Source organism: Crinia signifera, chromosome 11, assembly GCF_055691185.1.
Source record: "Crinia signifera chromosome 11, ASM5569118v1, whole genome shotgun sequence".
NCBI classification, from domain to species: domain Eukaryota; kingdom Metazoa; phylum Chordata; class Amphibia; order Anura; family Myobatrachidae; genus Crinia; species Crinia signifera.
In genome coordinates, this window is record NC_139227.1 from 108,811,003 (window position 1) to 108,833,877 (window position 22,875).

Sequence of the window (22,875 nt, forward strand, 5' to 3'; positions counted from 1 at the left end):
TCCCACTATTGAGTGGTTAATTAATATTTATTTTAATTGCATTGAGTTTGTGTAAATAAACAAATTACTCTATTGTTCTAAAAACCCCAATGAAGAGGAAATGTCAGATTTATACAACTTAAATATTATACGAAGCAATGTCTGTAGATTTGTGTAACTCTATTGGTATACATTTGGGACAGACTGTATTTGTTTCAGAGTCTTATATTGTCTTTCGGTTTATAAACCATAAATTATCCTCTTATGAAAGGGAAATAACCCTCTCCCCCCTGGCATTGCCTAAATGTACATGTTAGTAAATAATGACATTGCTGGCTAGCTGTGGCGATATGTTACTCCAGTCAGCGGCACTGAAAAATATATTTTCTTAGAACCAAATTAGCTATAGAGGGATAATCTCATTTATGGAGCTAATGTAGCGGAAATCAATGTAACTGTTTAACATCATATATCAGCCAACGTTACAGATGGGAAAATCAGTATTGCCTGGACTTGTCCTCAGTCTATATTACCTAGAAATGCTGTCTATGCAAATTAGGGACCTTTTTCGGGATGAGGTACTTGTGTATTTTGGCGGCGCCCCCGATCTCCATCGCGCGATGAGTACATCGCATCGCATGCCATGCACCCGATGGCATGTGATACGATGCGACGCGATTTTTGCCCCCTATGCGATGAAAGATTGTATAAGCACCCTAAAGGGTGCTTTTAAGCACCCTAATGGGTGCTTACAATGTTAAATCCACCCCCCCACTATAAACGTGAACCCGAAGCATGGCGAGCGCAGCGAGCCCACGAGGGGCGGCGGTACGCGTCCTCCGACCTTTTCATACCCCCACTATCCACGTCGGCGTGGAGATGAGCGGACGCGGATACCTTCACAGGTATACGCGTCCCCTCGCGGGCTTCACAGGTGTCCGCGTCCCCTCGCGGAGCTCGCTGCGCTCGCCACGCTTCGGGCTCGGTGGCTCGCTGCGCTCGCCACACTTTCTATTCTCAACTCCACGCCGACGTGGATAGTGGGGGTATGAAAAGGTCGGAAGACGCGTACCGCCGCCCCTTGCAGGCTCGCTGCGCTCGCCACGCTTTGGGTTCACGTTTATAGTGGGGGGGGGGGGGGTGGCGTGGGGGTGCATTTAACATTGTAAACACTTATTAGGGTCCTTATACAAGGTTTAATCGCATTGCATTGTATGGCATTGTATGCCATATACAATGGCATACAATTTTAAAATTGTATGCCATTGTACAATATCGCGCGATATCGCGTCGCATCGCATACCATCGCATACCATCGCATGCCTTATGGTATGCTATGGGCGCCGCCAAAATACACAAGTACCCAGGATGACTCGCAAGGGTGCGAATTTCGCAGCCTTGCGATTCCCCAGATGTCGCCCACCGCCTGTACGATGATGATCTGTATAATCATCCATTCGCAGCCTTGGCGACCATCGAATGATTTCTCCAGTGCTCACAGATCTGAGACACCTCTGTGGTGTCTCGGATCCCTGAGCGCGCTGGGCGGGGAGCAGACAAGTAGCTGACATCCATTGACATCAGATGCCCGCCCCCGCACCCGCGTCGCTGGGCCATTACCATGGGACTGCCCAGCAGTCTCCCATGAAACGTTGTACGATAGGGGTGGCAAACATGCAGTTCGCCGTGCCCGCTGGCACCGAGTTTGCCATGCCCAAGCGTCTGCATAGGTGCAAATGCTAAAAAGATTAAATCAGAATAACCCCTCAAGTTCTGTATTTTCTTGCATATATAAATCCCTTGTTACGTGTATTTTGCATATCATGTTTTCTGAGACACCACAGAGGTATCTCAGATCTGCGAGCGCTGGAAAAATCATTCATGCTAATGTATGATTAAGCAAATTATCCATGCACAGCCCTGTGGGGGATAGCAAGGTGCAGGGGGGGGGGGGGGGGGGGTTGGCTGTAAGGGCGGTGGGCAGCATCTGGTGAATCGCAAGGCTGCGAAACTCGCATCGTTGTGAGTCAATCAGAATAAAGTCCTTGGTTTGCTACCCGCAGCGCAACTTCATCACTCCCCCTGCCCTCCTAAATCCTTACTGCCCCCTGCACCTGCTGTGTCTGGATTAGAAGAGGTTCCGGAACATCAGGAGCCGGATAATTGTAGTTGTACCTGTAATACAGTAGTTTGCAGGGAGTGCTGGTCCTTAGAGTGCCATATAAGAGGGTTTCAGGGCACCTCCTGGAAAGTAATTGTACTTCTCCATCACATCGGCACCAAACCTTTAAGCTCTACAGGCGACGCTACCTTTGTGGTTACTTTGGCCCCACATAAAATACTGTACAGAATATTTCCACATGAGGATGATGTGAGAAATCCGGACCAGGTTATAGAGTAGATCAGCAGCAGCCGGAAAATTACATCCAGTCCAGGTTTCATAACTGATGTGCTCTGGGTTCGGCCGATAACTAGCACCTGTGTTCTCCTGATATAAGTGTTTACAGGACAGGGGGTCATTGCTCCTGATGGTGGAATACCTGCCCAAGTGATAGGCCCGGTGTGTGGTCTACAGTAGGGACCACTGGAGCTTTCTGAATAGTTTTTACTATGATGTGACACCTGTATTCTGTAGTGCTGTAACCATTCTTGCTGTGCTGAATACCTGGTATGCTGTTCACCCCATACAAAATAAAGACCAAGACTTCATCTGATCCAGTGTATGTGATTCCTTGTCTATATTCTTATATAAATATATATTTCTCATATATATATATATATATATATATATATATATATATGTGTGTGTGTGTGTGTGTGTGTGTGTGTGTGTGTGTGTGTGTGTAAACGGAGTCTTCTGCATTTATTTGTATATGGAATGTTAACTTTTTATTGGCTTAGGGCAGTATGCGGGGGGGGGGGGGGGGGGGGGCAGTGGTGTAGCTAGAAATTTTCCCCCCTATGCCTAGGAGACTCCCTGACATAGCAGCAATCTCCCTCTCTCCCTCATTAGTCTAGCAATCTCCCTCATGTCACCTAGCCCACATTACACTGTTAGATCATAGTTACATTCCCTCCTACATTCTGCAGGACACTCCCTGACATAGCAGCAATCTCCCTCTCTCCCTCATTAGTCTAGCAATCTCACTCAGGTCACCTAGCCCACATTACACTGTTACATCATAGTTACCTCCCCTCCTGCATTCTACAGGAGACTCCCTGACATAGCAGCAATCCCCCTCTCTCCTCATTAGTCTAGCAATCTCCCTCATGTCACCTAGCCCACATTACACTGTTACATCATAGTTACCTCCCCTCCTTCATTCTGCAGGAGACTTCCTGAAATAGCAGCAATCTCCCTCTCTCCCTCATTAGTCTAGCAATCTCCCTCATGTCACCTGGCCCACATTACACTGTTACATTTTTGGGGGGAAAAGGAATGAGAGACAGATTCAGTTACATTGAATCATCAGTGCCATTTCCCAGCACTTTACCAAGTATAGTAGCTCTTACTAACTGCTTTGGGGCTCATTTACATTTGGATCTAAGTAATTTTAAAAGATTCCTCTCAGATGTAGCAGTGCACACCCACGCTTCTAGGTAACGTTCACAATCTCTTACCATATATGGAACTAGAAGAAATGTGCCAGCGCTGGCTGAATAATTATGAAGACCAGACGGTATCTCAAAATTATTACAAATTTAATTATACATATAAAAACATGAAATAACAAAAATTATAAAAAAAACAATGTAGAATAGTTAAAAAGAGAGAGCACAAGATGCTTGACTGATATATGCGGAGCTCCACTAATGTGGAATGAAAAATTGAGAGTTGATATTACCATCTGTAGTTGGCTGGTGTGGATGACAGCAGCAATACAAGTGATGTTGCAGTCCCGGTTGATATAGTTCCCTGTGAGGGGATGGGGGTATTACTCCCTATTTGGCGTCTTCTCCTTTTAATGTGGATCTTTTAGGAACTAAGCTGAAGTCCCATGCAAGTTTTTGTAATCCAATAGAAGAATGTGGAGATGATGGACGTCTGTGGGAGAAAGGGCATCACTTGGGCAGATGGATATGAAGAAATAATGCAGCTCAACGCGTTTCCCCGGATGTTTGCTGTCCGGCTTCCTCAGGAGCAAGTGTGTAGAGTGAGGTCTGGGCTCAGTTTAAGTAGCAGTGAGCTAATTGCTCATTAATTGCATCTGTGCATCAGTGCTCAGGTGAAAATACATGGTAATACAAATATATAATAAAATAAACATCGAATGAAAATCAAATGAGAACCGTCTGGATAAAAACAATGGACTAATGTTATAGGAGGCAGTATAACAAAAGATATAGAGCTTTAAACAGTATTTTCGCAATCATACGGAATAATTTACCCTTTGACCTGTTAGGTCACATGGTACATAGCACAATAATTGGGAATCAAGATGTGAATACATCGTTATAATGTAGTGCTTACTTGTGGGGAGTATTTGTCCAGGCGCCTGTGCTGGTAAGGGTGCGTCCGAGACCCCCGCCCGCCGCCGATTGCCGGTATCAGCGAAACGGGAGGAAAGGTCCACGGACGCAACCCCGCCAGCGTCTGTCATGTTGCTAGGTGACGGCGCACACATGACGCGACTATAGTGACGCGCCATGCTGCGCCGCCCAGCAGCAAAGCCTACGTCCGTATGTCGTCCATCAGGGACAGGACGGCCGCCGTAAGCCCGATGACGTGGGGTATACATACGTGCGGTCCATCGGTCCCTAGGCAACGCACTGAGACGCAAGCTGTGGCGCTACAGCGCCACCCTGACAGATACATCCACCACGAGGGATTTCAGGCGCATAGACAAAGTGGCTCCCAATGGTTAAAAAGGCAGAGGAGGGATTGAGGATAACAATAATATAATAACAGGCAATTACTAAATATGAAGAGCAAGTTGAGTGTACTTAGAATAAAGGACAATCGGGGATTGATAGCAAACCATAAATATCAATATAAACTATAAAGTATAAAGAACATACATCTCTATTATTATCAGGAAAAATATATAGATATATATCTCATTCTCTATACTTTTATCACTATAGAGAAAATATCCATAGTGAATGCAATATTGAGACAAAAATATATTTTATCGGATATTCCGATATATGGAGTATTTATAGAATAATGTAGGATCAAGAAAATACGTATTTGTCAAAGTAAAACAAGTAATAATAATTATGAAAATAAATATATATGTAAAAATAAATGTAGAAATAAAAATAAAAATGAATATAAATAAATGAATATAAAAATGATAATAAATCTACACATTAAAAGGGATATAACATGTTCTAAAGCAATACCAACAGATAAAGAGAAATGAAAATGATTTTTTATTATTACTTATTATTCTGGACGTCACCTTTGAGATTTGCCAAGGAAAAATCATCACCTCCAATTACATCAAACCTGTGAATACTAATTCTTACATACATTATAAAAGCGCACATTATGCCCCTTGGAAAACAAACATCCCCAAGGGGCAATTTATGCGCTTACGACGCAACTGCACCAATACTGATAAATTTATTAGTCAGGCCCAAACACTATCTGCATCTTTTCGGGATAGAGAATATCCAGAAGAACTTATCAAAACTGCTTTTGACCAGGTCCTAGAAATGGATAGGAATTTATTACTTAGACCTAAAATTCCAAAAAATAAAATAAAACAAGAGGGAAGAGAGATTGCCTTTATCAGCAAATTTAACAGTTGTGCCAAAGATATCAAAAAAATAGTATGTCGTAACTACAGAGTATTATTACAGGACAAAATATTGTCCAATATCATCCCAAAAAAACCTATTGTCGTTTATAAAAAAAAACAAAACATTAAAAACCTTATTAGCCCCTAGTCATCTATCCAAAAATAAAGTTGATATCAATACAAAAACAGAGGAACATCTATCATGGCTCCCCAATAAACCCAAAGGTTTTTTTAAATGTGGAAAAAATAAGTGCACCATGTGCAATCATGTTCCCAAAAACAAAACTCCTGTGAGTATTTCTCTGTCAGAACCTCCACTAATATTCAAAAGTTTCATGAACTGTGATTCTTCTTATATGATTTATCTTATAAAATGTAGTTGCAATCTGTCTTATATTGGCAGAACAACTCGCAATCTACGCACAAGATTTATGGAACACAGGAGAAATATCATAAAAGGTTACATGTTGCATAGTCTATCTCGTCATTACAAAACAAATCATGCATCTGATCCTACCTGTCTACAAATTATAGGTCTCGAACATATAACATCTACAGCACGTGGTGGTGACAGATATAATCTATTGTGCAAAAGAGAGGTCTATTGGACCCTAAAATTCAACTCTTTACACCCAGAAGGATTAAACGAAACAATAGAACTCAATTCTGTCCTCTAAAAATAATAATAAGTAATAATAAAAAATCATTTTCATTTCTCTTTATCTGTTGGTATTGCTTTAGAACATGTTATATCCCTTTTAATGTGTAGATTTATTATCATTTTTATATTCATTTATTTATATTCATTTTTATTTTTATTTCTACATTTATTTTTACATATATATTTATTTTCATAATTATTATTACTTGTTTTACTTTGACAAATACGTATTTTCTTGATCCTACATTATTCTATAAATACTCCATATATCGGAATATCCGATAAAATATATTTTTGTCTCAATATTGCATTCACTATGGATATTTTCTCTATAGTGATAAAAGTATAGAGAATGAGATATATATCTATATATTTTTCCTGATAATAATAGAGATGTATGTTCTTTATACTTTATAGTTTATATTGATATTTATGGTTTGCTATCAATCCCCGATTGTCCTTTATTCTAAGTACACTCAACTTGCTCTTCATATTTAGTAATTGCCTGTTATTATATTATTGTTATCCTCAATCCCTCCTCTGCCTTTTTAACCATTGGGAGCCACTTTGTCTATGCGCCTGAAATCCCTCGTGGTGGATGTATCTGTCAGGGTGGCGCTGTAGCGCCACAGCTTGCGTCTCAGTGCGTTGCCTAGGGACCGATGGACCGCACGTATGTATACCCCACGTCATCGGGCTTACGGCGGCCGTCCTGTCCCTGATGGACGACATACGGACGTAGGCTTTGCTGCTGGGCGGCGCAGCATGGCGCGTCACTATAGTCGCGTCATGTGTGCGCCGTCACCTAGCAACATGACAGACGCTGGCGGGGTTGCGTCCGTGGACCTTTCCTCCCGTTTCGCTGATACCGGCAATCGGCGGCGGGCGGGGGTCTCGGACGCACCCTTACCAGCACAGGCGCCTGGACAAATACTCCCCACAAGTAAGCACTACATTATAACGATGTATTCACATCTTGATTCCCAATTATTGTGCTATGTACCATGTGACCTAACAGGTCAAAGGGTAAATTATTCCGTATGATTGCGAAAATACTGTTTAAAGCTCTATATCTTTTGTTATACTGCCTCCTATAACATTAGTCCATTGTTTTTATCCAGACGGTTCTCATTTGATTTTCATTCGATGTTTATTTTATTATATATTTGTATTACCATGTATTTTCACCTGAGCACTGATGCACAGATGCAATTAATGAGCAATTAGCTCACTGCTACTTAAACTGAGCCCAGACCTCACTCTACACACTTGCTCCTGAGGAAGCCGGACAGCAAACATCCGGGGAAACGCGTTGAGCTGCATTATTTCTTCATATCCATCTGCCCAAGTGATGCCCTTTCTCCCACAGACGTCCATCATCTCCACATTCTTCTATTGGATTACAAAAACTTGCATGGGACTTCAGCTTAGTTCCTAAAAGATCCACATTAAAAGGAGAAGACGCCAAATAGGGAGTAATACCCCCATCCCCTCACAGGGAACTATATCAACCGGGACTGCAACATCACTTGTATTGCTGCTGTCATCCACACCAGCCAACTACAGATGGTAATATCAACTCTCAATTTTTCATTCCACATTAGTGGAGCTCCGCATATATCAGTCAAGCATCTTGTGCTCTCTCTTTTTAACTATTATACATTGTTTTTTTTATAATTTTTGTTATTTCATGTTTTTATATGTATAATTAAATTTGTAATAATTTTGAGATACCGTCTGGTCTTCATAATTATTCAGCCAGCGCTGGCACATTTCTTCTTTTTTACCACATTGTTTTTGGGTCTGACAACCCAGTGCCAGCAGCTGTTGATAGCGCACCACTCACCCCCCATACACTATTTTCAATATATGGAACTAGACACACCTTTTTGGAGGAGCATGACACACCTCATCAATGAGGCGCGTTGCAAAATTCTATTACCAACTATAATGTCCCTGAAACTAGTTTTCAAAAGTAGGCAAGTATGGGCTGACTACAGGCATAGTGATAGTTCCTGGCTCATTACAGGCACAGTACTAGTTCCTGGCTGACTATAGCAACAGTTAGGGATGTCAATCCCGGGGCATTTTTTTTATCCCGGGATTTGGGATTGAAAAATGCTCAATCCCGGGATTGAACAACAGCGGTGTTGCGGTTGTGAGGGAGCGGCAGAGGGTCCGGGATTCCCCAGCAGTTAGGCTGGAAGCTGTATAGCGGCAGTATGGGGGTGCAGCCAGCAGAGCCGCACAGCCGGGACGGGTACAGACACTGCCCGGCATTAGACTGCATGCGCAGTCTAATCCCAAAATCCCGGGATTCGATTTTCCAATCCCGGGATTCAAATCCCGCCAAATTCCAGGATCCCGACGATCCTGATCCTCGGATTGGCCACCTTAGGCACAGTGCTAGTTCCTAGTGTAAAGTAGCTCTGGGCAGATAACTTAAGTAGTGTGTTACGTTCTTGGCTATGGGCAGTAGGATGATGTAGGTCAGAAATGCAATCTGATTAAATATATATCTACTACATGTTGTTAGCCAGCATAATCATGTTTTATTTCTGATACAAACCTAATTGTAGAATAATACTGTTTTCTTTTCCTATATAATTATACACGGCTCTACAGTGAATATTTGGTTTTGTTTAATGCCACAGTACAAAAGATCACTGTGTGTCATTTCCCTTGAATCCTTTATTAAACTCATTCTTGTGTTAATTCCATGTCAACGAGATTATGTCGATTACAATGTTAGATTTGCAGCTCCCTAATTAAATTTGACTATTTGAACTCAACAGTAATTACTGTACAGTACATGTAACGAGCAATAATGCGATAAGCTATTTATGATTGCAGTGATAGTGAATGCAGTAATTCAGTTCGCTTTTCACTCTATAATTAAATATTTACATTTATTAATAGCAATCCACATTAATTTTACTTTATTTCCGTCTTCTGTATCATGAATTCGATTGAATTCATGGTGCCTATACGATCTATATATGTATGTGTATGGATATATATATATATATATATATATATATATTTAGCCAGATCTGTCACTCAACCCCTGTGGAGAACGTTCCTGTGTAGAACAGTTTCACTTTCATGTGTCTAACGTTCCACCCCCTTGACATCACCTCCCCCCGCCCAGCCAGGGCTACAGTACACGCCCACCATCCACCATTACTCCACAGCCACCATCCACCATTACTCCTGCACATCCCTACCCTCTGCCAGGACCCCCGCGACCCCCCTCCCGCGATTCGCGGGACCCCCCGCGACCCCCCCTCCCGCGATTCGCGGGCCCCCCCGCGACCCCCCCCTCCCGCGATTTGCGGGACCAGACAATATCATACTATACTATACTAGACAATATCATACTACAATATCATACTATACTAGACAATATCATACTATACTATACTAGACAATATCATACTACAATATCATACTATACTAGACAATATCATACTATACTATACAATATCATACTATACTATACTAGACAATATCATACTATACTATACTAGACAATATCATACTATACTATACTAGACAATATCATACTATACTATACTAGACAATATCATACTACAATATCATACTATACTAGACAATATCATACTATACTATACAATATCATACTATACTATACTAGACAATATCATACTATACTATACTAGACAATATCATACTATACTATACTATACTAGACAATATCATACTATCCTATACTATACTATACTAGACAATATCATACTATACTATACTAGACAATATCATACTATACTATACTATACTATACTATACTAGACAATATCATACTATACTATACTAGACATTATCATACTGTACTATACTAGACAATATCATACTATACTATACTAGACAATATCATACTATACTATACTAGACAATATCATACTATACTATACTAGACAATATCATACTATACTATACTAGACAATATCATACTATACTATACTATACTATACTATACTAGACAATATCATACTATACTATACTAGACAATATCATACTGTACTATACTAGACAATATCATACTATACTATACTAGACAATATCATACTATACTATACTAGACAATATCATACTATACTATACTAGACATTATCATACTATACTATACTAGACAATATCATACTATACTATACTAGACAATATCATACTATACTATACTAGACAATATCATACTATACTATACTAGACATTATCATACTATACTATACTAGACAATATCATACTATACTATACTAGACAATATCATACTATACTATACTAGACAATATCATACTATACTATACAATATCATACTATACTATACTAGACAATATCATACTATACTATACTAGACAATATCATACTATACTATACTAGACAATATCATACTATACTATACTAGACATTATCATACTATACTATACTAGACAATATCATACTGTACTATACTATACTATACAATATCATACTATACTATACTAGACAATATCATACTATAATATACTAGACAATATCATACTATACTATACAATATCATACTATACTATACTATACAATATCATACTATACTATACAATATCATACTATACTATACTATACTATACTATACTAGACAATAGCATACTATACTATACTAGACAATATCATACTATACTATACTAGACAATATCATACTATACTATACTAGACAATATCATACTATACTATACTAGACAATATCATACTATACTATACTAGACAATATCATACTATACTATACTAGACAATATCATACTATACTATACTAGACAATATCATACTATACTATACTAGACAATATCATCAGGGCCGGTGCAAGGCACCGGAGCGCCCCAGGCGAGTCGGGGTGGGGGTGCCGGGGGAGGGGGGGTACCTGTCCTGCGGCGCTGTCCGGTGCCGGGGGAGGGGGGTACCTGTCCTGCGGCGCTGTCCGGTGCCGGGGGAGGGGGGTACCTGTCCTGCGGCGCTGTGTATTTAAAGCTGGCGGCGGATGCAGCGGGGGTCCCTGCAGTCCATTAGAAATAACAAGCGCTATCCGCCGGGCTATGCGGAAGCGCTTCTGTTGTGAAAACACTGGCAGCACGCTGATTGGCTGAATGCCCTCCAGTGGCCGGCGCCCTAGGCAAATGCCTATATTTGCCTAGTGGTGGCGCCGGCCCTGAATATCATACTGTACTATACTAGACAATATCATACTATACTATACTAGACAATATCATACTATACTATACTAGACAATATCATACTATACTATAGTAGACAATATCATACTATACTATACTATACAATATCATACTATACTATACTAGACAATATCATACTATACTATACTAGACAATATCATACTATACTATACTAGACAATATCATACTATACTATACTAGACAATATCATACTATACTATACTATACAATATCATACTATACTATACTATACAATATCATACTATACTATACTAGACAATATCATACTATACTATACTAGACAATATCATACTATACTATACTAGACAATATCATACTATACTATACTAGACAATATCATACTATACTATACTAGACTATACTAGACAATATCATACTATACTATACTAGACAATATCATACTATACTATACAATATCATACTATACTATACTAGACAATATCATACTATACTATACAATATCATACTATACTATACTATACAATATCATACTATACTATACTAGACAATATCATACTATAATATACTAGACAATATCATACTATACTATACAATATCATACTATACTATACTAGACATTATCATACTATACTATACAATATCATACTATACTATACTATACAATATCATACTATACTATACAATATCATACTATACTATACTAGACAATATCATTCTATACTATACTAGACAATATCATACTATACTATACTAGACAATATCATACTATACTATACTAGACAATATCATACTATACTATACAATATCATACTATGCTATACTAGACAATATCATACTATACTATACTAGACAATATCATACTATACTATACTAGACAATATCATACTATACCTCCCAACTGTGAATAATCCAGGATGTGAGCTCCTGGTCAAGCCCCATGTCCCTCCATCTCCTGTGAATTGACACTGAGCCCATGCCCACAGTGTTTATTCACTGCTGTGACTAGGGGACTCCCAACTGTTCCGCACCCCACTGAGGGACACTGCCAGTCCCGGGTGGGACGCAGGACAGTCATCAAGATTTTTCACCTTCCTGACACTGATCCAATCAGCTAATTCCTCCTCGGTGGACATTGGTGATTGGTAGAGGAATTTGCCAAACCAAACATTTAAAAAATCCAGATTTTCCGATCTCGATCAAATTTTGGGTTGTACTTGCTGAATCTAAGATATACCTGATTAAGAGAATGGGGACCCAGCAGTACTCATTTTCATATTTTCAATAGGAACTCTGACCTGTGCACAGTTCTGCAGTAGAGAAGGACACCTGTATACGTATCTGCTCTGTGTAGGGAATCTCTCACTCTCCCCCTTCTACAATCGCTGCTAGTCACAAACACTACCACTGGCATGTGAGACCAAGGCACCTTAGTGGAAAGGCAAGGGCGTAACCATAGGTGCAGGGGGTGCAGCTGCTATGGGGCCCACAAGTATCTAGTTACACCACTGTGGAAAGGTATCACGGTTGCACCTAATGTTTTGATCTAGATGAATATTGTGTCTAATTCTCATTCTGCTCTGTGTCACCGATATAAAGGACATGCGACCGTGCACTTTTGTGTTCTGTACATTTTTCAGCCCTTAATACAGTAGTTGTTAACATGCTGCATAGGAATTGCAACAACCCCACTCAGTAGCCCTACCATGCGATGCATTCGGATGACTTGCAGTGGGAATGGTAGCAGTCAGAATACCGACTGTTCACTCCATTAGCTTGGTCAGCAGATGGGTGCTGCGGTGGGATTCGGCATTATACTGTTCCCTCCATTAGCTTGGTCAGCAGATGGGTGCTGCGGTGGGATATGGCATTATACTGTTCCCTCCATTAGCTTGGTCAGCAGATGGGTGCTGCGGTGGGATTCGGCATTATACTGTTCCCTCCATTAGCTTGGTCAGCAGATGGGTGCTGCGGTGGGATTCAGCATTATACTGTTCCCTCCATTAGCTTGGTCAGCAGATGGGTGCTGCGGTGGGATTTGGCATTATACTGTACCCTCCATTAGCTTGGTCAGGAGATGGGTGCTGCGGTGGGATATGGCATTATACTGTTCCCTCCATTAGCTTGGTCAGCAGATGGGTGCTGCGGTGGGATATGGCATTATACTGTTCCCTCCATTAGTTTGGTCAGCAGATGGGTGCTGCGGTGGGATTTGGCATTATACTGTTCCCTCCATTAGCTTGGTCAGGAGATGGGTGCTGCGGTGGGATATGGCATTATACTGTTCCCTCCATTAGCTTGGTCAGCAGATGGGTGCTGCGGTGGGATATGGCATTATACTGTTCCCTCCATTAGCTTGGTCAGCAGATGGGTGCCGCGGTGGGATTTGGCATTATACTGTTCCCTCCATTAGCTTGGTCAGCAGATGGGTGCCGCGGTGGGATTTGGCATTATACTGTTCCCTCCATTAGCTTGGTCAGCAGATGGGTGCTGCGGTGGGATTCGGCATTATACTGTTCCCTCCATTAGCTTGGTCAGCAGATGGGTGCTGCGGTGGGATATGGCATTATACTGTTCCCTCCATTAGCTTGGCCAGCAGATGGGTGCTGCGGTGGGATTCGGCATTATACTGTTCCCTCCATTAGCTTGGTCAGCAGATGGGTGCTGCGGTGGGATTTGGCATTATACTGTTCCCTCCATTAGCTTGGTCAGCAGATGGGTGCTGCGGTGGGATTCAGCATTATACTGTTCCCTCCATTAGCTTGGTCAGCAGATGGGTGCTGCGGTGGGATTTGGCATTATACTGTTCCCTCCATTAGCTTGGTCAGGAGATGGGTGCTGCGGTGGGATATGGCATTATACTGTTCCCTCCATTAGCTTGGTCAGCAGATGGGTGCTGCGGTGGGATATGGCATTATACTGTTCCCTCCATTAGTTTGGTCAGCAGATGGGTGCTGCGGTGGGATTTGGCATTATACTGTTCCCTCCATTAGCTTGGTCAGGAGATGGGTGCTGCGGTGGGATATGGCATTATACTGTTCCCTCCATTAGCTTGGTCAGCAGATGGGTGCTGCGGTGGGATATGGCATTATACTGTTCCCTCCATTAGCTTGGTCAGCAGATGGGTGCCGCGGTGGGATTTGGCATTATACTGTTCCCTCCATTAGCTTGGTCAGCAGATGGGTGCTGCGGTGGGATTTGGCATTATACTGTTCCCTCCATTAGCTTGGTCAGCAGATGGGTGCTGCGGTGGGATTCGGCATTATACTGTTCCCTCCATTAGCTTGGTCAGCAGATGGGTGCTGCGGTGGGATATGGCATTATACTGTTCCCTCCATTAGCTTGGCCAGCAGATGGGTGCTGCGGTGGGATCTGGCATTATACTGTTCCCTCCATTAGCTTGGTCAGCAGATGGGTGCTGCGGTGGGATTTGGCATTATACTGTTTCCTCCATTAGCTTGGTCAGGAGATGGGTGCTGCGGTGGGATATGGCATTATACTGTTCCCTCCATTAGCTTGGTCAGCAGATGGGTGCTGCGGTGGGATTCGGCATTATACTGTTCCCACCATTAGCTTGGTCAGCAGATGGGTGCTGCGGTGGGATTCGGCATTATACTGTTCCCTCCATTAGCTTGGTCAGCAGATGGGTGCTGCGGTGGGATATGGCATTATACTGTTCCCTCCATTAGCTTGGTCAGCAGATGGGTGCTGCGGTGGGATTCGGCATTATACTGTTCCCTCCATTAGCTTGGTCAGCAGATGGGTGCTGCGGTGGGATTTGGCATTATACTGTTCCCTCCATTAGCTTGGTCAGCAGATGGGTGCTGCGGTGGGATTCCGCATTATACTGTTCCCTCCATTAGCTTGGTCAGCAGATGGGTGCTGCGGTGGGATTCGGCATTATACTGTTCCCTCCATTAGCTTGGTCAGCAGATGGGTGCTGCGGTGGGATATGGCATTATACTGTTCCCTCCATTAGCTTGGCCAGCAGATGGGTGCTGTGGTGGGATCTGGCATTATACTGTTCCCTCCATTAGCTTGGTCAGCAGATGGGTGCTGCGGTGGGATATGGCATTATACTGTTCCCTCCATTAGCTTGGTCAGCAGATGGGTGCCGCGGTGGGATTTGGCATTATACTGTTCCCTCCATTAGCTTGGTCAGCAGATGGGTGCTGCGGTGGGATTTGGCACTATAGATGACCTCATTGCAGCCTGCCTCCCTCAGCTCAATGCTTCGATTTTCTGCAGCTGATGATGTCATCAAGCACTTGGACTGTGCAATTCACTACTTTATGTCACTCCAAGGCTTGATACAACTCATCGTTGGTAACAGTGGGTACAGAGAGTAGTGACGTGAGTAGGAGAACACAATACAAGGGTTCCGCAGGGCCTGACAATACGTAGATGAGAAAAAGAACAAAACAGGAAAATAGTGATTACAGCACAAATGCAAATTAGGACAAGTACATGGGAAATAAAAGACAGTTGCAGCAGTGGGCACTGCAGGGGTAGAAGTGAGCAAAAACATAGGGTTAGGATGAGAAATTTTAGACTTAATTAAGAGGTGGGTCTTGAGAGCCCATTTAAGGTTTTGTAGGGAGGTGGCAAATTTGATAAGGAGGGTTAGAAAATTCCAGACATATGGAGCACAGCAGCCAAAATCCTGGAGGGTGGATTGAGAGGAAGTAACCAGTTTGCAGGAGAGGTGACATGCATTTGTGGAGTGGAGAGGGCAGGTGGGAGTGTAAAGAGAGACAATGCCAAATATGTAGGTGGGAGAGGAATGGGTGATGGCTTTGTCAGTGAGTGTGAGGAGCTTGAATTGTTGTGTGAAGGGAAAGCGGAGCCAGTGCAGGGCTTGTAAGAGAGGGGAGGTGGACATAGTACGTTTGGAGAGGAAGATGAGCCAGGCTGCACTGAGGATAGATTGTAGCGGAGAGAGGTGTTTTACAGGGAGGCCAGAAAGTAGGAGATTACAGTAGTCCAATCTGAATATGACTAATTAGTGGATGGGAGTCATTGTAGCATCCTGGGTGAGATGGGCTCTGATTGTGGAAATATTTTTGAGGTGGAAAAGACAGGACTGTGAGAGATGCTGAATGTGTGGTTTAAAGGAGAGAGAGGAATCAAGAATAATGCCAAGGCAGCAGAGATGGTGGCTAGAGGAGATTGTGGTTCCATCAATAGATAGTGAGATTGTGGGAGGTGAGGTTATGTGGAAGGGCGGGAAGATGATCAGCTCAGTCATTGACATGTTTAGATTAAGAAAGCACTGGGACATCCAAGAAGAGCTAAAGAAGGAGTTGGGTGGGAGGAGCCTGCACTAAGAATTGGGAATAATTGGTTTGAAGAGATAGGAAGATTGGGGAAAAAAACTGACTATAATTGACGATAAATAATCTTATCTAGCATCACCTACCAGCCTATGCACGGGGCTGTAGCTTTAAGAAGTGTGATGGTCAGTGGTGCACCCCCGAGAACAGATAGCGGAGAGACAGCTGGAAATACGAGTGTGGAGATCAGAATAGAGGTCAGGAGAGGAGAGGTCAGGAGAGGAGAGGTAGATTTGAGTATCATCAGTATAGAGGTGACATTGGAAGTTGAATGAGCAAATAAACTCACCTAGAGATGACGTATAGAGAGAGAGAGAGAGGACCAAGAACAGAGCCTTGGGGGGCACTTACTGACAGTGGAAGTGCAGGGGAGGTGAAGTCATGACAAAAGACAGAGAAGGAGCGGTCATAGAGGTAGATATGGCAGCATGAAGATCGTTGCAGACTTTAGTGAGAGCAGTATCATGGAGAGGACGGAAACCAGACTGGAATAGATTAAGCAGGAAATAGGAGGAAAGAAAGGCAGTAAGGAATTCAAGGAATTTGCAGGCAAAAGATAGGAGAGGAATAAGTCATTAGTTAGCGAGAGAATTAGGATCAAGGGTAGGTTTTTATATAGATAGGAGAGACAAGAGTATGCTTGAAGACAGAGGGTACAGTACCCGATGAGAGGGATAGATTGAAGAAGTGGGCAAGATAAGTACAGGCAGAAGAAGAGAGGAAGGGGTGGAGGCAGGAGGGGATAGGGTCAGATGTTTAGGTGGTTAGGGGAGAGGGAAGGATGAGGCCCATGACTTTCTCACCAGATACATAAAAGTATGTCAGAGTTGGCAAGGTGGAGGAGGAGGGATTGTGAGGTAGAGGAGCAGTAGGTTGCAGGTGGTCTAGTAGGTTGTGATGTCCTGATGTATGGAGGTAATTTTGGATGTAAAGTAAGTGACAAATTGAAGAGCAGAAAATGAGGAGGGGAGGAGGAGTTGGGCAGAGGAGGGAGTTGACAGTGGCAAAGAGGTGCTGGGGTTTTTAGACTGGGAGGAGATGGGGTTATTGAAGAATGACTGTTTAGCAATGGAAAGGGCAGCACTGAGCAATGAAAGCATAGGTTTGAAATGGAGGAATTGTGCCTTGGAGCGTGATTTCCTCCAATGTCGTTCAGCAGTACCTGAGCATTTTTGCAGGTATCTGGTGCATTTGGTGTGCCATGGTTGAGGTGTTTGTTTGGGAGGGTGAATAGTGGTTGGTCAAGAGCAGAAGTAAGGGAAGCGTTTATATAGGGAAGTGGCTTGTTCAGAACATGAGAGAGAGAGAAAAGGAGAGAGAAGCGAGTCAAAGAGGGTTGATAGGGAGGTGGTTTCAATAGCCACGATGTTATGCTTGGTGATTGTAGTTTTGGAGAAGCAGAGAGACAAAGTTCAAAGAGAGAAGGTGATGGTCAGACAAGGGGAATGGGAGGTTAGAGAAATCAAAAATATCACAATTGTAGGTGAAGACCAGATCAAGTGAGGAGGTCCACTGGTAGAGACCAAGTGAAGATGTCAGGTTAAGGGGTTTTGAGGCAGAGGTTTCTGTTGGAATGTTGAGGTAACCTAAGATAATAGAAGGAATATCAGAAGAAAGGAAGTGAAGCGTATAGCATGGACTTCAAATTCAGAGAATGTAAGAGATTGTTCTGGGGGCATGAGTTGGAAGGAGTAACTAGAGGGTAGTAGGACTCCAACCCCACCACCATGGCGGCCATCTGGTATGTGAGATCCCCAACAGAGAGCGCAGCAGGAGAAGTGGTGTCAGAGGGGGTGATCCGGTTTTCAGTAATGGCTAGGAGATGGAGGGAGTTGGAAATAAAAAGGTCATCATAGAATCATATCTGTGCAATATGGAATACAGGTACTGTACTAGTATTACTAGAATAAACCCTTCTTTGAATATGCTTTTCTCTGTATTAGTTTTCTTTAAACCAGACATTATTTCAGCTTTCTTTGCAGTGTTGCCTGAGAACAGGAGCAGGCTTGTGTCCACAATAGTATAGGTGTTAATGAGGCTTGCCATGCCTGATTGCACTCTGGGGACTGTGAGGCATGGGAGGTATTTTCCAACTGCATCCCCAGGTGTGTAGTCAGGATTCCCTGGCTGAGTGCTTAGAGGCTGTGGTCACGGTGTGCCACGATATCTCTCACATCATAGGGATAATAATGGAATATGGTCCCTTAGGTAAATCATGTACAGTAGGTACCAATAGCTGCAGTATTCATTACAAAGGAGAATTGTGCAGTATTAAAATAAAACAAAACACATGTAAAGGTTAAAGAAAAGAGTTATTAAGACAATTTGTTTCACTTTTTTTTTAAACTCTTTATTTATTCAAAAAGAGAGATCAGGACAGGTGAGTACAATGATATCAGCAGACAGACACTTTACATCTCTCTATTTTTAGGAACATTATATAAAGATAAGACACAAAAAGGAGCAGAAAAAAAAAACAATAAAACAAAAACAAAAAATAAACATAGAATGGGGAAAAACTGAATCTGGGGGTAAGAGTAAAATAAGAGGGGAGAGGGAAGGGTCATATATATAAAAACAGTAAGACAACTGAGGCATAATGGCATGTGAATGTAGTAGTGGGGTGACTGCTGGGGTAAGTATAATAGGCATACTGGAACAAAAAGAGGGGGGGGGGGGGTGAACAATCGCACTGGCAGTGTTTATAAGGTAACCCCTTGTTTCAATCAATATTCATAGACTTTATTATGTGGGGTGTGCTGTCACTTCAACAGTAATTTGAGCAATAACAAAGGAAGAGAAGAAAGACTGTTATGTGCGTGACGCAATGTTAGGACAAGAAAAATTAATAAAATGTAACCTTTAATTGTTTATTTAAAGATTTGCGACATATAAAAACGGGATGCGGTCATCTATTAGAATGAAGTTAGGTCTACAGTCATTAGGTCGACCCCACTAGGTCGACTGGCAGGAAGGTCGACCTGACTTAAGGTCGACATGGGCCAAGGTCGACATGACTTAAGGTCGAATTTGCATAAAGGTCGACATGAGGAAGGTCGACTGGTCATAAGGTCGACATGGGTTTTTCACTGTTTTTTGAGCCGACAGGCGGTATTTCATGCCCTACCATCCACTAGGGCGTGGTGGGAGAATAAAATAGTGTGCCGAGCGCAGCGAGGCACGGTGCCCGAAGCATAGCGAGCGAAGTGAGCGATGCGAGGGTCCGATTCTCATTGCCAACTGTGTCCATGTCGACTGTGTCGACATTCGGATCAAAAAACAGTGAAAAACCCATGTCGACCTTATGACCAGTCGACCTTCCTCATGTCGACCTTTATGCAAATTCGACCTTAAGTCATGTCGAACTTGGCCCATGTCGACCTTAAGTCAGGTCGACCTTCCTGCCAGTCGACCTAGTGGGGTCGAACTAATGACTGTAGACCTAAATGCAGTCTGACGAATGATCCCATTCCATAAAAACAATTACCAAGGAGGCAAAGAGGAAGAAACAAAGTGTTTTTAAAAAAGGGGATATAGATCCTCTCAAATTGAACCCCAATGTCCTGTTCCCAGTGTAATTGCTAGATTATGTGCGTGTTGCTGTATATCTAACAGTGTGTACCCACTCATGAAATGAACAAATCTGTTACAATTTTCACTTAATTAAGTTACTTTTGTTTAATATTAGTTTATAACACAGATTGCTCCCAAGGACTGTGCAGATAAATTAGGACAGCAAAGTAAATATGTCTGTTTGGTCCTTTTAAACATCAAAAAAAGGGTTGCCACCTAGTATCTGCACAGATATTGCGCAGTTTGTAGCACAGTCTTAAATAATAACAGACTACGGGGCTGGCTGGTAGTATACGTGCCGTATTTCACATCTAAAGTGTACCCGTTAGATCTGATATTGGGAACACAAATCGGCTGTTAGTGTTCTCCGCCGTTTGTTTGGTTCCTCTCCGCAGGGAAAGTGGCTTGTACGTATGCCACTGTTCCCGGCTGTGCTGGTAGTGCGTCGGTGTCTGTGGGGAGATCACAGTCAGTGGTGAGGCTGTGATTCTCCAACTCGCAGACCCGTGTCGCGCTCCGTCACTTGACACTGCACCTAACAGAGGGACGCACCGGCCGGGTGCTTTATTTGCACTGGCGTGCTGTAATCACATCTGAGTCTTGGGAGACCGTGGTCAGGTTCTGACCCCACAGCTCCTATCAGATGCGCCCTCTGTGAGTGGATACTGTAACGCCCTATACATCAATCAAAATACATTTCATGGGGGAAAGGGACATGGGGATATTTCACACACTAAGTGTGTCTGGTCAACGCGCGTGTCGCCACCAGCTTCATCAGGACCAATGGTACTCTCCCTCACCTCCTCCCAGGTTGTGGGCTCTGGTGGAGGGCCGAGATTTGTTTCACTTTTTTATCGTTACTATTGCGAAGCATTATGTATGTATAAAACTATGACATCATAACGCTACTATGAGAAAAGAACGCAGCTAATGCACTTGTTACTGGTTTAAAGTTTTTACTGTGCGAGTTTGGTTTTACTTGGATTTACTCAGTTCTTAAATCTGGATATTATTGGCTATCGGCTGTCACATGTTTTGGATAAGATAGCCAATAAGATCCGGATTTAAGAAATCAAGTAAATCCGAGAAAAACCAAACCCGCACACCTCTAGTTTAAATATAATTAGAGAACAGAAATGAGACTGTACTGTAGATGCCACCAAGGTACTGCGATGTGCGGATAACATACCAGTGGTCAGGATGTCGGCGTTCAGCATACTGATGCCAGCATCCCGACTGCCCTCACTGTACTGGTGCCGGAACTCTGAATAAATGAGGATCTTATCACCAAAATGATGACATCTGGGATCCCAGTCGTTAAGTATGCAGGGCTAGCTCGCAGGCACCTGGGGAATGGGGGGTTAGGTTAAGACACTAGTGGGAGGACTTAGGGTTAGGCGCAGGGAGGGGAAGGTTAGGCTGTGGAAAAGGGGGGGGTTAGGTTTAGGCAGCGTGGTTAGGCACTAGTGGGGGAGGTTAAGGGTCAGGATGTGTGTGTGTGTGTGTGTTTGTGTGGGGGGGGGAGAGTTAGACTGCTAGAAGGGGAAGGGAGGATGGTGAGGGTTAAGGGGCCTTCCGAGCCCCTGTCAGCATTTTCACTATCGGTATGCCGAGGTTATGACCAGCACCCTATACGCCAGGATAACCTATGTATCCTGGTACTGCAGGTACTGTAGGTTTTTTGGGCAGTGAAAATTTAATTCTATCTGTGATGTTACATTTTGATATCCGCTTTCATATCCATTAAGGGAAACTTTAAATACATAACATTTATATACATTTCCCAGAAACAGTCGTGTAATAATCACTTGTGTTCCCCATTCAGATTCCACAAAGGACGTTTACACCGACGAGTCAGAACATGGATCCTACGATTGCCGCAACGATCAATCTCTGCTCATTCAGCACAAACTTGACAGACAAAAACAAACCTCACGGAAATCTCAAAAGGTAATCCAGAATCGCCGTCCCCAATCGATATTTCTGTGAAAGTATTACACGCTGTATACACGTTCTGTCCAGGCAACAATCAATTACCTCACATTGTACTTCTAGAGAGTTGATAAGCCCTGGGCAACTCATTCAATAGACACAACATTATTTAAAGGCATTGGGGCGTAAAAAACATATTAAGTTATTCTAAACTTTTAATAGAGTCTTATAGCTTTCCTTAAGGCCGTGAGACTGGTGATTTATACCTGACATAAGAGCCCTCATCTTTCTTTGCAACGTTCCCGTTGCTTGTTATACTCTCATATAAGTCTCTTGAGAGGTGATTTTTTTGGGACTATGTAAAAACCGGACCCGGACTAAACACCGGACCGGACATCAAAATCTGCAGTCCGGAGCTTGTATTGTCCGGCCCGGGGTGTCCCTTCCGG

General features: G+C 42.6%; 1 protein-coding gene across 6 annotated transcripts in view; it reads left to right on the forward strand.

Annotated features, from left to right (window-relative positions):
• ANO3 (anoctamin 3) overlaps positions 1 to 22,875 on the forward strand; it is a 347,490-nt gene that overhangs the window by 139,925 nt on the left and 184,690 nt on the right. For all 6 annotated transcript variants that reach the window (XM_083164196.1, XM_083164191.1, XM_083164192.1 and 3 more), the window contains exon 3: positions 22,320 to 22,444. In XM_083164196.1, coding sequence (XP_083020322.1) covers positions 22,320 to 22,444 — 125 coding nt within the window. The remainder of the gene's footprint in view (positions 1 to 22,319; positions 22,445 to 22,875) is intronic.